The 14,031-nt window shown below is 41.2% G+C and overlaps 1 protein-coding gene across 1 annotated transcript in view; it reads right to left on the reverse strand.

The window, feature by feature from the left end:
- Positions 1-14,031, reverse strand: part of UNC5D (unc-5 netrin receptor D) — a 488,465-nt gene that overhangs the window by 159,982 nt on the left and 314,452 nt on the right. Inside the window, exon 4 of the mRNA XM_046648689.1 lies at positions 12,936-13,039. Within this exon, the coding sequence (XP_046504645.1) occupies positions 12,936-13,039 (104 nt within the window). The remainder of the gene's footprint in view (positions 1-12,935; positions 13,040-14,031) is intronic.

Here is a 14,031-nt window from a genome sequence, read left to right on the forward strand (position 1 = left end):
AAAAATTGATATAAACATTGAAAAAATGGACAAATCAAACTGGCATTTCGCTTCTCTGATTCAAATAATCCACGGGCTCCCCACCACCTGTGAGCAAAAAGTCAAAGTTTTTCAGGATGGCAAACAAGGCTTTCTGTGATCTGGCCACTGTCTACTTCCTAGAGCCTCTACTCCAGCCATTCTCCCACTTGTTCTTTAGGGGTCTCTCAAAATGAAACTAAGTGCACTTCCTGGTCGCCCATGCTTTTTCATACCTGTAAGCTTTTGACCACGCTGATCTTGGTCGTAAGTGTTCTGTGCAAATTTGCACTGCAATGATCTCTTATCTGCCTTTCAAAAACCTGTATAGGAATCATGTTCTGCAAAGTCTTGGTTGACCACTCTGGCCAAAAAAAATAATCACGCTCCTTTCTACTTTACTGCTGTCCTTATTATTTTAGGTATCACACTCTGTTTTAGATAGTTATTTACATATATATTTCATTTATGGGATGCTTGAGATCATATCTCATTTATTGCTGTATGGCTTGAGGCAAAGAAGCCATTTATTAAAGTAACAAGAGATTAAAGCTGTATTAGATCAAGTAAGAGACTGTCCATGAATTGTTTTTAAGTCATACTCTGATATCAGTACAACATAGCTGACCCAGTGCCAGGGGGTGGGGAGTGTGATATAATAGAAAGAATCCAACATTGGAGTCAGATATACCCCTGCTGGAATCTCTACTGCCTTGTTTACCAAGTGCATGCATGGCATGTGGTAAATAACAAAAGATGCTGTAGGACTGTCTCAAGATTTGGGCTTTGAAATCAAAGAGAACTAGGCCCCTTACAGCCTAAGAGACTTTAGGGAAGTTACTTAATCTAAGCCTCAATTTCCACATCTGTAAAATGGAAATGATAATAGCACCTAACTCAGCTGAGAGAATGAAATTGGACGACATATGGTAAGTACCTTTAGCAGAGAGCCTGGCGTGTGGTCCTCAGTATACGGTAACTAACAATGATGATCATCAATGAGAGTTCTATCATGTTGGCAGACCATGACATTGAAGGAAATGTCATAAAAACGCAATCTAGTACTTATCAGCTACCATCCCTACTTTGAGGTCTTTCCTCCTCATTAGCTTTGTTATCCTTTTTCTTTATCTTTCATTACCGCTCTATAGCACCAACTCATGTTGCCTATTATTTGATGATTTAATTAAAAATGAGAATGTGAACTCTCTGGCTATCAAGAAAGAGACATTTTTTCCAGGCAAATGTGCAATGTGTGCTACCACGTAATACTTTACTCCTAAACATACCCAGATTTGTAACAAAGGCATTTCAAGCAGTACCTAGATGACAATGTTGAAAGGAAAGATTAAACTGACCACCTAGCCTCATACATAATTGATGTACCAGAGTGACGGCTCCTTCAAATTTTGGTGACATTAAGCAGATCTGTGCTTTTGTTTCCCTGCAGTGGCATGCCAGGGCTGCCTCCCGAAGGTGATCGCCAAATGACACTGTTGAGCCAACCCATGAATCATCAGTCTGCCACTTCCTACGCACAGAAATCAAAGTTTAAACCATCACTTGTGACTAGCAAGGGCCAGTGCTGGCAGTCCACGGAGGATGAGGAATATCGCACACGATTAATAAACACATCTATAGAGAGAATCTGTTGGGAGGACTGACAGCCAGCTCTGTAAGCCAATACGGAATCAACAATTAAAAGAACAGTTCCAATTCAGTTAAGCCAGAGCCAAGAGAGACTCAGTTATATTTAAATCAAAATTCACCACAGCAGGGGATTGTCAGCTGTTCAGCTCTGAATGTTGGATGTTTTGCTTGGAAGCTTAACTGATACAACCAAGTGAATTGGAGTTACGTGCAGATGTGAATGTGCAGCTGCTAAGCTGGGATGGTGTGCCTGTAATCCGTGGTGTGGAAGCCACTGCAATTTACACCAACCAAAGCTTTGGGAGTTTCAGTAAGTCACTCTTTCACTCAATGGACTGACTGTGCTGAAGCTAAGCTGGCTCCACGGGAAGATGGCAGCTCCTTAAGATTTTACAGAGTGGGGAAGCTTGAGAGCTGTGCAGTGCAATGAAACAGGCCATCTAGGATTTTTTTCAGCAGGCATGAATTCTGGAACTGAAGCCAAAGTGCAATAAGATCAGCTGGGTATATCTCAATAGTACCTGGAGGCAGGTGCTTATTCTGCAGGTCGCTAAATTACCCTAAGAAGGAGAAATGGGCACGCTCTATTTTACCAGCAGATACGTGAAAAATCACCCACAGTGCTGGTGTACCTTCTAATTTCCCACAGTTAACTAAAAGCAAAAGGCATTAGAGAAAGCGGCATTTCCTTCCAAGTAGACTATACAGACAACAATTAGGATTTGGAAATCATGGCAAAGGATTACCAGGAGAAGCTGTTATTGTCGTGGTTGTGGCTGTTGGTGCTGTTTTAATAAGTTCTGACTGAAAAACAAAGGCAGGCTACATTTGCTAAGTGAATCAGGATGGTGTGTAGTGCGCTTCATAGAAACATTAAATCCGTGCTGTCTCAGCAGGATTGGGATGGAGTTCTTGATTCATGCCCATGGAGCATTACTGCTGAATTACAGAACCGTAGCTCTTTATGTGGGGGCCTCCCAGACTGCTTTTATTTCTGCATAATTCAAGATATAAAGACTGTTTATTGCCGCTAAACTGTGTAAGAAGGCATAGGACAGAGAAATAGCTCTATGCCTTCATTATGTTAATTTAGAAATCATACATTTCCTTTGCTTGTGTGTTTTTCTTTCCATTTTTACTATTGATCGCTGGCCTTCTGATTTTTCTTCCAAGCCACCTTCCTTCTTGATCTATTTGTTTCCCTCCCAATTTGAGATGCCTTCAGCACAATACACAAATTTTATATTTTGGAAAGAATAAAGGATGTAATTTCCTGCTAGAAAAAAAAAATGGGGGAGAAGAGGGAGGAGGATAAAGATATATTTTGTCAACAGTGTTTCTCCATCCCATCAACGCCTGCTCAAAGTCGTCACTGGCACTGAGCAACCATCTCTAGAACTTGAGCACAATGCAGATTTCAATGCCTTCAAATGACAGGGTTTAACTGCAACTGGGGAACAATAAGGCTCAGACTTGGAATGAGAGACAGGAGAAACAAAATGGAGGAAAATCAATATGCCTGTAAGTGTGTGTGCACACACTTGCATATTCATATATGCCATTATCTTACCTTAATCCTCTTAGCTGTGTATGCATAAAATAGGATGGCGGGCTAGTTAAGAAAAGGCATGCTCTCTTACTCAGCTTGTACTCATCAAGCAAAGTCTGATGCATAAAGAAGCTTCATCAGATAGTGTTTAAAAGAATAGCCTTGGAAGCCAGTCTGTCTGGGTTCAATTACTGACTTAATCAGTCAGTAACTGTGCCCTTGAGTAAACTGCTTACCTCTCTGTGCCTCAGTTTCCTTATTTATAAACCCAGCATATCACCAGCACATACCCCAGAGAGCTGTTGGGAGGATTCAGTGAGCAGTGCCTGACAGAGAGAGTGTGTGCAATAAATGTTAGCTATACAGTAGTTTCTTCATAAATTTATATATGGAATAAATGATTTTATCAAACAGAGATATTGCTGTATTTGCCTACCCACAAATGGTAGCTTTAAGGAGCAAATAAGTCAATATACGTGAAAATCTTCGTAAACTTTAAAGTGATCATTTAAATATAAGAGTTTATTATTACATGTACCACACAGTGGTTGTGTCAATATTCATCCACCAAGTCACAATGCTTCCCAGAGATCTAATATACTCCCAGGTGTCTTAGTGTTATCTGCTAAGCGGAGTAGAAAGGATGCTGAAAAGTAAAATTGGCATTTCTTATCCTGAAGAAATTACATTGAGGAATATATAGTCATGAAATGTTACATACAAGACAGAGGAAAAAAAAGAAAACAAAAAAATGTTCAAAGCAATATGCTATAAAAGTGTTTAGAGGGAGGGAGAAAATGTGTCCTTACTTGAGCAGTCCACGGAGGTATTTCTAAGAAAGAGAGATCGGTGTCAGCTAGGGCAGCCGGGGAAGAAGGCATTGGTTGGCCGGGTTAAGACACATCCTCCAAGACTGTTCAAAGGACAGACAGATGGAGGAGGTCAAGGTTGTTCCAGGCTAGGAGAAATGAGGAGGACACAGAGACAGGACTCTAAGTAACACTGTCACAGAGGAGTGCTTAGAAGGAAAGAAGACTGAGTATGTGGAGCTGACCTAGCAGAGTGTAGAGAAAGAGGAAAAAAGGAGCAAGACCAGCCACTGAGCAACCTTTGCAATCTCTTCTTGGGTCTCTCCCTTTGGCTTTGCAAACATCATTCTATCTTCCACGTTTCTCTCCCTCCAGAAATACAGAACAAGAAAAAGGAAAATAAATACAAATCAGGAACTTTAGATGTCTTCTCTCCTTTTCTTCCTCAGTAAAGAAATAGAGCTTCCCAGATAAGGATGTGGCAAAAGTCAGTACATTAATAAGATTTACTTAAGGACCAGCATTAATAATGAGGGTTTTGGGGCTGCAGATACTCACTTTTTAAACAATTTATGTTAACTTCATTTTCCCATCTCTCTTACGATAGTAAAATTTTTTTTTGCAGGAGTCTTTTTAGAGAAGTAATTTACTGGCACTTAATTACTAGTATTTAACCAATTCAACATTCTCTTTTCCTAAGAGTCCATTAGGTTTCTATTGCACTATTATATATTGTAATCAAATGTGGCTTTCTGCAAGGGTCCTCATTGTCAGTCTCCTCAAAGCAAAGTTTATCTGCACTATTAGACAGTCTCTCTGCTTTGGCTGCACCAAATTAGATTAATTATTTATACCTGAGGTCCATTGCTTCAGAAGTTGGGCTCTTCACTTAACATTTCTCTAGAGAATTATTAAGAGTCTTATTTTTTAAATAAAATCTTCATTTCATAGTCTGTTTGATTGAGGTTAAACACAATAGTCTAGTGATTCTTGTATTAAACAGTGCAAAGTCATAAGATTCTCTCCTGGGTTTTATGCCAATGAACACATTTGCAACAAATGAGTCTTTCATTTAGAATACCCTCACAGGGGAGAAGGGCAAAGGGTTTCCGATTTGAAAACTGTCTGGCACCATTCTGGGCAGAATTACTAAAACATGTCATAGATAGTGTGGAGATTCTACTGTTTATACATCAGAAACAGACATGAAAGGGGCCTTAGGAACTTTCTAGTGCCCTTCCTTATTTTACAGATAAAGAAAAAGAAAACATCCCACAAATGGCCTTTAACTCCTAGTGATTTTCTTTGTTCCAATGGCCATTTGCAGATACTGTTCAAAGGTATCCTCAAGATAAGTAAGACAGGACATGTGCACAGTAATGGTCAGAAGTCTTGATTGCAAACATCAAACTCTGCTCTGGCTTCTTTATGCAGGAAAGAATACAGTACTGCCCAGAACATCCAGGAGGGCCAGAGAGTCAGGCCAGGCTGCCACATAGCCAGGAAAACCGCTCAATGACACTGTAAGGAAAGCGACGGTCATTTGGCAACACCCTTGCAGTTCAACAAACATGGCTTGGCTTACAACCATGAGACCTGGGAGAGATGCCAGTTCCTCTAGCTGCCCATTGGAGCTGGACATCTCCACCACCACCCTCTCCAGAGGATTCCCACACAATTACCACCTTACATTGCTCACTTTTCCACCCCATCTTGTGCAAGAACTCCTGACTAGTGGGGCCTAACCACAAAGAAGATGAAAAATGCCAGTTTCTTGGCTTTTACCTTAGGAAGGTAAGACTTAAAAAGAAGTTGCCCAAACATTAGAAACATGACAAATGTCCACCAAGTCTCCCAAGATTAATAGAGTTTCTTAAGAAAGCTTTGATTTCTGTGTGGGCAACTGGAAGGGGAATGACCTCCTTCTCCTAACCTGCCCCCAACACCCAACAAATAATTTGGCTTCCAACACTTGTATGACTCTGGCATACTTTATGAAACAGAAAATACATTCTTTCATTCCACTCCTGGAACCTCTCCTGGTTATACAAGTATTCCAACCCAGTGATCAGTCAATGACAAAACTGATTTCGCATCCAGCAGAAAGAAGGGAACCTTCTCCTTACCCACAATGCATTGACTAAAGCCCTTGACCTTCTTGACTTTTCTAATTCCAGCACTGTCTTGACTCCTTGGCGAGATAAAAACAAGAAAAGTGCCTGGCATGCAGTGACTCAAGGCTAGAATCTGTCAGTTTCTTAGCTTTGGGGCCTAATTCTCAAAGACTTTGAATTATTTTGAGTAGGCTGTTTACCTCGATGTGAGCAGAATTAGCCTTAGACACTAAGACTTTATGGCAAGTTTTATTGACCAAGGCAAATATAACCTGTTAAGATTTACAGGCTTTATTAACAGCAATAACCATTTTACAGCCAACATCAGTAAATCAGGGTTTATTGAGAACTCTACAATTTTAATCTGTGGAAAACCATTAAAATGTCGGATTTTCATTGGACATAATTTCTAACTTTTATGAAAGATAGATTTTCCATTTAATTGGGGAGTATAAAAAAGTGCAGTGTGGGCTAATGAATTGTTTTGAAAAGAGTAAATTGGTTTTAGCTGAACAACAAGTGTCAAACACTAAAGTTGTTATCTTTAGTTACAACTGCCCAGGGTTAAGGTTAAAAGTAACTGTAGTGACAGATACGTTCTAATACATCCAGCTAAAGGATGAGCTCATGGGGTTTAGAAAAGCTTGAATTACCATCCATCCGTATTTCAGGTATTTTGGAAAAAGTGTGTGTCCTATTATTTCATCCAAACCAGTGTCTACATGAGTCTGGTGTGAATTTCCAAGTTTATATACTATCTTTCGAAAAGTGTTTTTACTAACAATAATACCATTCATAAGACTCTTCAATGGGGTAAGTAATGGGAACAAACATTGATAGTCACCAGCTCCTGTCAGTCGCCATTTATTTCCTCCATGTGATCGATTACAAGGAGGGAAGCAGGAAGCTTTTTGGTAAGTGTCTTTGTCCTTTGATGAACTTGAAAGGCAAGAACAGAAGGCACAGGCAGCAGAGGCAGAGCTCATGGGCGAGGTGAGGAAGGATGGTCTTAGCAGCACTCCCCTTTTCCATGGGGCTAAAAATGTGTTAGATATTATAAGAGTTTTCAGTTTTAATCTGGTTCCCCAACCATAATGGAGCCCTACATTTTTTTCTGAAAATCAAAGGTCATGAAACTTTAGAAAAGACTAAGAGGAGAAGGAAGAAGAGAAACCACAATAATCTCGACTATTTATTTAGTATTAGAAACTGTGCTAAATATTTTTATATTTTCTTGGGGGTTTTTCTTCTTCTTTGCATCAGAGAAATTCTATAAGGGGAGTATTGTTCCCATTTTCAGATGAAGAGTCTGAGTTCAGGTGGTTAGTAAATTGTGATAGGTCATAACGTTAGGAAATGCTAGTCAGGGTTTGACCCTGGATCTCTTTGACTCCAAAGTTCATACTTTTCCTCCGTTGTACCACACTAACAATCCTCAGTTCTGTTTTTTCCATCTCCCTATCCCACTGATGTATACCAGGAGAAAGAACCTTGCCACAAGACATCAGTACGCACCTATCAGACTAAGTCTGGGACCCTTCTTGACTCTGAGATGTCAGGGCCATGGCCAAATGTAAGAAAAATTTAATGAGGGTACAGATTACCCTTGGTCCTCTTACTTCTCCTTTTATATGTCTGCTTTTCTTCTCTACCATTGCCTCCTCCCTGTAACTTTAGACACCCAGTATCCTCCTATCTCGTAGGACAGCATCAAAACCAAGCTTTGGGCCCTTGGGAGGACAGAGGCTCCATGGATGTCTGGCCTCGGGCTCCTTGTCTTCCTCAGCTCCCAAAGCTTATTCTCTCAGTGCTCTGTTCTTAGTTTTATCACCAGATTATCTATTTTAAACAAAGAAACACAAAATTTATAGCAGATTCAGGATTAGCATATCAGCTAAAAGAGATTTTAATCCATAAAAGTCTACTTCTAAGGTTAGAACGGCAGGCAGCATAGCAAGCAGATATGCTATCGCGGGCCTAGGGGCTCCCAAGCTTAAGAAATGCTTGGGGAAACTAACTAAACCCACAGTCTCACTAAATCCAAACAAAAACTGTTAGACAAAGGAAAGATCTGAGGTTTAAGGTTAGATTGGCTTCCTAGTGATCTGAGAGCATGGACAAGTTCCAGTAAGATGGACAGGAAAACACTGACAGCTTTCTAGCATCTCATAGCAGTCCTTGGAAATTTAAATGAAATAACATAGAAAAACCACTTAACAGTGCCTGGCACATGGGGACATTCCATAAATGGCAGTTCTTTCTATTCTTATTATACAAACCACTTTCTCTGGTTATGTAGGTGAGTTAGTTACCAAGAAAGCTCTATCTTGCAGAGAGAAGACAATTATACATACAGTCTTGTGAAAAGAAGACTTAGACTTTCCCCCAAGGTGCCTTTCAATGTGCCACAGAGAAGACCCCCTATGCCACTGCAGGACAAAACCAGCTGATGTACCAGTGGCCCTGCCAGCCACAAGTCCTTCCAGTGATGACCCCAAGGGCCTGAGAAGAGGTGGGTAGGAGGGAAACCAAGTGGTACATTAGAGAGTGTGAAACATGGCCTGATCAGGGAAGATAACCGATAATATTTCTCACTGACAATTGCGTAACTGATCAATTTCCAAGCGGAGTTCTCAATTACTGCCATACTGAAGAGTCAACGGTAGGATCCTCACAGGACTGTGAAGTCAATAAGCACAAACATACACTCTTCAAGATCTGAAGCCCACCTGACAGCCATTGGCAGACATCTCCACCCCGGGAACCCCCGACTGTGGGAGGGTATGAACATTTTCATTTTTCTTCCCTATCTCTGCCCTTCTCTTTCTCAGCTTTTTTCTCTCATTCTGGCTTCCCTCAACAAAAGCACATGTGGGTGGTGATAATTACTGTGTTAGCTGTTGCTGAAACTAAAAGAGCTGTAAATGTCAGGACACAGATATAGGTAGTATCCAATCCATAAATAAGTGAACTTCCAAAATAACTCCAGTGTTGGAACTGAGATGCTTTCTTGCATGAAGATGTTGCTATAAATGCTGGTCAGGGCCCCACAATCGCCCGTTAAGGCACAATGTAGCTGAAATACTCTCCACCTCCATCTACAAAACAAAATGCAGAAAACAAAGCTTTCTCCCCTCCTCAGCTCACAATTTCTGTTTTAAACTATCCTACAGCCCCAACAGCTCTATGGAATGGTCCTCTATTTAATTTCAGACAGGCGGCTCTGAAATTTATTTCTAATAACATATACATGACTAAAATAAAAGAGTGATATGATGTCAAAGGAAGAATGGGAAGTGTACTGAGTTGAATTGTGGCTCCCCTCTAAATTTTATGTCCACGGAACCTGTGCACGTGGCCTTATTTGGAAATAGGGTCTTTGCAGACCTACTGTGAGCCAGAATATTAACATGAGGCTGCAGTAGATTAGGGTCAGCCTTAACCCCATGACTCATCCTTATAAGAAGAAGAAATTCAGACACACAACACAGAGAGGAGAATACCACGCAAAGACAGAGGCAGTGACTGGAGTGATGTGTCTACAAGCCAAGGGACAGGAAAGACTGTCAGAAATCACCAGAAGCTGAGAGAGAAGCATGGAACAGATTCTGTTCCAGAGCCCCGTGAGAAGAACGAATTCTGCCTATACCTGATTTCAGACATCTAGCCTCCTGAACTGTGAGAGAAGACATTTTTGTTGTTTTAAGCTACCCAGTTTGAAGTAATTCTCACAGCAGCCCTAGGAAACTAATAGAGAAAGTGAATGCCCACAGTTTGGAAATTTGGCAGGAAGGTTGGTACCAGAAAAGAAAAGATTCTTTCTGATATGTCTGTAATGTATTCCCTCCTCCCCTGTTCAACAACCCTCTCAAATATTCTGTCACTGACATTGGTTTGTGCCACTACTGAAAGTTTTTCACATGCTGTTCTGCTCCTGTGGGTACAGCTGAAAAGCACTGTCAGAAACAAATGAAGGTAGAAAATGGATTGAGCCAATAGGCAGAACTCATTTGCTTCAAGAATAGGGTGTTGGGGCAAGAAATATGCAGGGATGTGCAAAGAGCTGCTTCCAAGCTTCAACTCAAGTTCAGCCTTTCATAAGTAGTTGAACAGATGGCAACGCTGCTTACTTCCTAGAGGCTGGCCCTGGCCCATTCTCCCACAGGAATCCGCTCCACAAGCAACGGCCCTGAAGGGCCAAGGAGTCCTTGTAATTCATAAATCCCCTGCAATCTCTAAGAAGAAGCTTCAGTGCATGGGTGGATGTGTTTGTGTGTATTTGGGGATGGGGTGTAGGTATGGGTGTGTGTATGCACGCATGTGTGAACACTCATGGATGCATTTACACACCAAGGCGTATTTTCCTCTTTGGCTATTATTTCACCAGACTGCACAACCTTTATCATTCTCTCTTTTGGTCTCTCCTTGTTTAAATTTATGTCTTCGAGAGCAGATGGTACTCACTTTTTAGTATCCAGAATAGGAGAAAACCAAAAAACAACCACAAGTCTAATGGATTTCACAGTTTTGCCTGGTTTAACCTCAAATATTCATCAATACATGCAGGAAACTAGTTGTCATTCATATTTAACAAATATTTATTGAGCACCTGGATGTGAGAAGCACTGTTTATGTTCTGGGGATACAGAAATGAAAAAAATAAGCAAAAAGTCTCCTCATGTAACTTAAATTCCAGTAGAGTAGATGGAAAATAAACACAATAAGTACAGTATGTTTGTGATAAAGCTAAGAGAAAAATACAAAGCAGAGAAAGAGGCTTGAAAGTATATGTATAGAGTGTGAAAGTGACATTTTCAACAGAGTGTCCAGAGCAGGCCTCACTGAGCAGCCCTAAGAAAGGGATGAAGCAATGTAATAGCTGGGAAAGAGTATTCTAGCAGAAGGACCATCATGTGCAAAGGCCCTGAGGCAGAAGCATGGCTGGTGCACCTGAGGAAGAGTGAGGAGGCCAGTGTGGCTATGGGGGGTCAGATGCAGAGCAGCAGGAGATGAGGTCAGAGGTAACAGCAGCTGAGATTCTGTTGGGCCATGTAAGGTACCAAAAAACACAGACTTTTACCTTGAGTCTTCTGGGGAGCTTTTGGAAGATTTTGAAGAGAATTATCCTTTACGTGGCTGCAAGACCTTTGGTTAGGTCATTGATCTGATCATCAGTTTTCTTGTCTCTAAAATACAAAGGCTATGCCAGGTAAATCTCTAAGTTCTCTTCCAGCTGTAAAAATTGATTACTAGACAGCTAGAGAATGATAGGTTCCCATGGGAAGATAGCTAATAACAACACGACCTTCCCTTCTGCTCATTCCTCTCATAGCTGCCAACGTTGACGGCAGTGACCCAGTACAGGCTTGGAAGGAAGCCAGGCTGCACATATAGCCAGCATGACCTAGGCGAGACATTTTTATGCATGAAACATTTGTAAATTGGGACTTTGAGCGATGGGTAGTGACTGTAGCGAACTGCTGATACTCCCAGGAGCGCGTGGGGGGTCCTAAGCAAGATTGACATGTTCACCTGTGCACTTAATGCCCTGCACCTGTCACTCCATCCGGGAAACTAGGGCATGCTCTGGAAGGAACAAGAAGGTGGCAAAAGAAGATCAAATATCTTTATGTTTCACATTAAATGAAAATCTAAAAATAAGCATTTTCTTTTCTAATCACTTCATATCATGCATGGAACGTTCCACTTCATTTTCAAGTCCGTTTACTTCATTGCTGTGAACCATTTGAGCTTTCAATAGTGTCCACCCAGCATGCTTTCTGTCTAAATATGCAAATATGTGTGTTTTTCATTCCCCTTTATTTTCTCTACTCCTTTGTCCTTCCAATTACAAAATCCCACAGAAATTTTAGCTACAATGTGAGGCAAAGGCTCCTGTTGTTTTTTATATCTCTAATTCTCAGTGAATAAACCATAGCTCTTAGGACATAACTTCCCAGAGAAGAGTCGCAACTGGACTACCTATGGCTCAACTCAGACCCACATTTATAAACTTATCATTCCACTAAGCATTTCTTTACTTCTTAGCTTTTTCTTCACAATACTGCCTGAATAACTGTACTACTACTCTCTCCGAACATCTTTTAATTGACTGCGAGATGTAGGAAGACTTCCCTATTACCATAGACTGTTGCTACTGATACTTATATTCTAACAGTACAGTAGAAGTTCCAGAAAACATGCAAGGAGCAAAACCCACAGTGACTGGATTCCAGACTCCTCATTGTGAAGGAAGGATAACACATCAGAGACCTGTGGCTTCAGCATTTTTTATATCCGTCATGCCAGCACAGTGCCTACAACATAATAAATGCCCCATGAATGTTCATTTCATAAGCAAATGACAAATGAGTAAGTGCAACCGCAGTGAACTCGGCACTAGGGGCTCACCTCCTGGCACCTCTTGTCTCACTTGTTCACATGACTTTGCCTGTTAGAGCTCAGATTCATTCATAAGCCAACACACATATCAGAGTGCCTAAGGGGAATGGCTGAGTGCACAGAGGATGCCACTTGCATGATCTGAGGTCACCAAAAGTAAGAACACAGACCCAATCCTACCAAGTTGCCTAGGCAAGAGCTTTGGGTCTATAAGCAGGTAGACAGGAGACAATTTCCTCTTCCAACTTACTTCCTTCATAATTTCTTCATCATCTTTAGCAATTGGGTCTAGGCAGCAAGAATGCCAGACACAGGCTCTTTTACTTGATTTGGACCACACAGGACTCTGCCCTCCCTCTGGGGAACAGGCCTCCTCCCAGGACTCTGTCTTACCTCGGCAGCAGGGACTCCCTCCGGGGGGCGGCAATGCAGCACGATCATGCCTTCAATGGGAACCTCCCTTCCCTGCGGATCTTGTTCAAAGTTTTTCCGTAAATCTGCAAAGAATTGTGAGATATATGACACTTTGCTCTAGGGCCGGTATTATTCCCATTTGCTCAAAATACAATAAAATAGTGAGCTTAATGTCACAACTGAGATACACACAAAAAAGTCACTTGTTTCAGGAGTTCCAGAATACGAGAATCATTTTCCCAAATATTCACAAGTACTTTTGAAATAAACTTTAACAAAACTGTTCCTAATGCTCTATATTGATGTGAAGGATAAAAGATTTACTGTGGTAGCAGGAAAAAAAACCTCATCATTCCATGAGTCTTTGCCAGCATTAGCTGCTTAGCATTTGATGAAACACTTGGCCTAATAAATTGCCATCCACAGCTATTATGCAGTTGAGATGCATGTGACTTTTTTTTATTAACTAAAGAATGCATTATTAATCTGTAACCTCTGCCATTCCTTAACCCTCTAGGGGGCTCTAGAAGATGATAATAGTGTGAGATTACCTATTAGTCTTTTATTTGTGACCAGGGAGAAGGGGCAACATTCAACCACAACAAAATCTATAACCTGTCCAACCAAACATGTAATTAAAAAATACAGTGCCCTCCAGTCAAACAGCGATGCTGGGTATCTGATAGTGCCCTTCATGGAAGGCTTGAGGCACTTTGAAAACAAGCTGCACTATTAACCTTTTACACATGGGGGAAGGGGGACACTTGGAGAGGTTAATTGGCTTGCCAGTGGTCACAGAGAGAGAGCATCAATGCCAGTGATGGGGAAAAACTCACCACGCATCCTGACATCCAGCCTCTGACTGCTACCCAGAAAAGCTTTCTCAGGGAAGAGGGCACATGGATAGTTCAGAGAGAAAGAGCTTCATTTGCATGGCTTTCCCCTTGAGCACATGCTTCAATAACAAAAGTGGGAGTTGGTCTTTGCTTCTTTTGAGGTGTCATAACACTTTGATAATTTTAAAGCACAGGCTTAATTCTTGCTGTCACTTGAAAGCCTGGGATAGTAGAGCAAA

This window comes from Equus quagga, chromosome 22, assembly GCF_021613505.1.
Source record: "Equus quagga isolate Etosha38 chromosome 22, UCLA_HA_Equagga_1.0, whole genome shotgun sequence".
Taxonomy (NCBI): domain Eukaryota; kingdom Metazoa; phylum Chordata; class Mammalia; order Perissodactyla; family Equidae; genus Equus; species Equus quagga.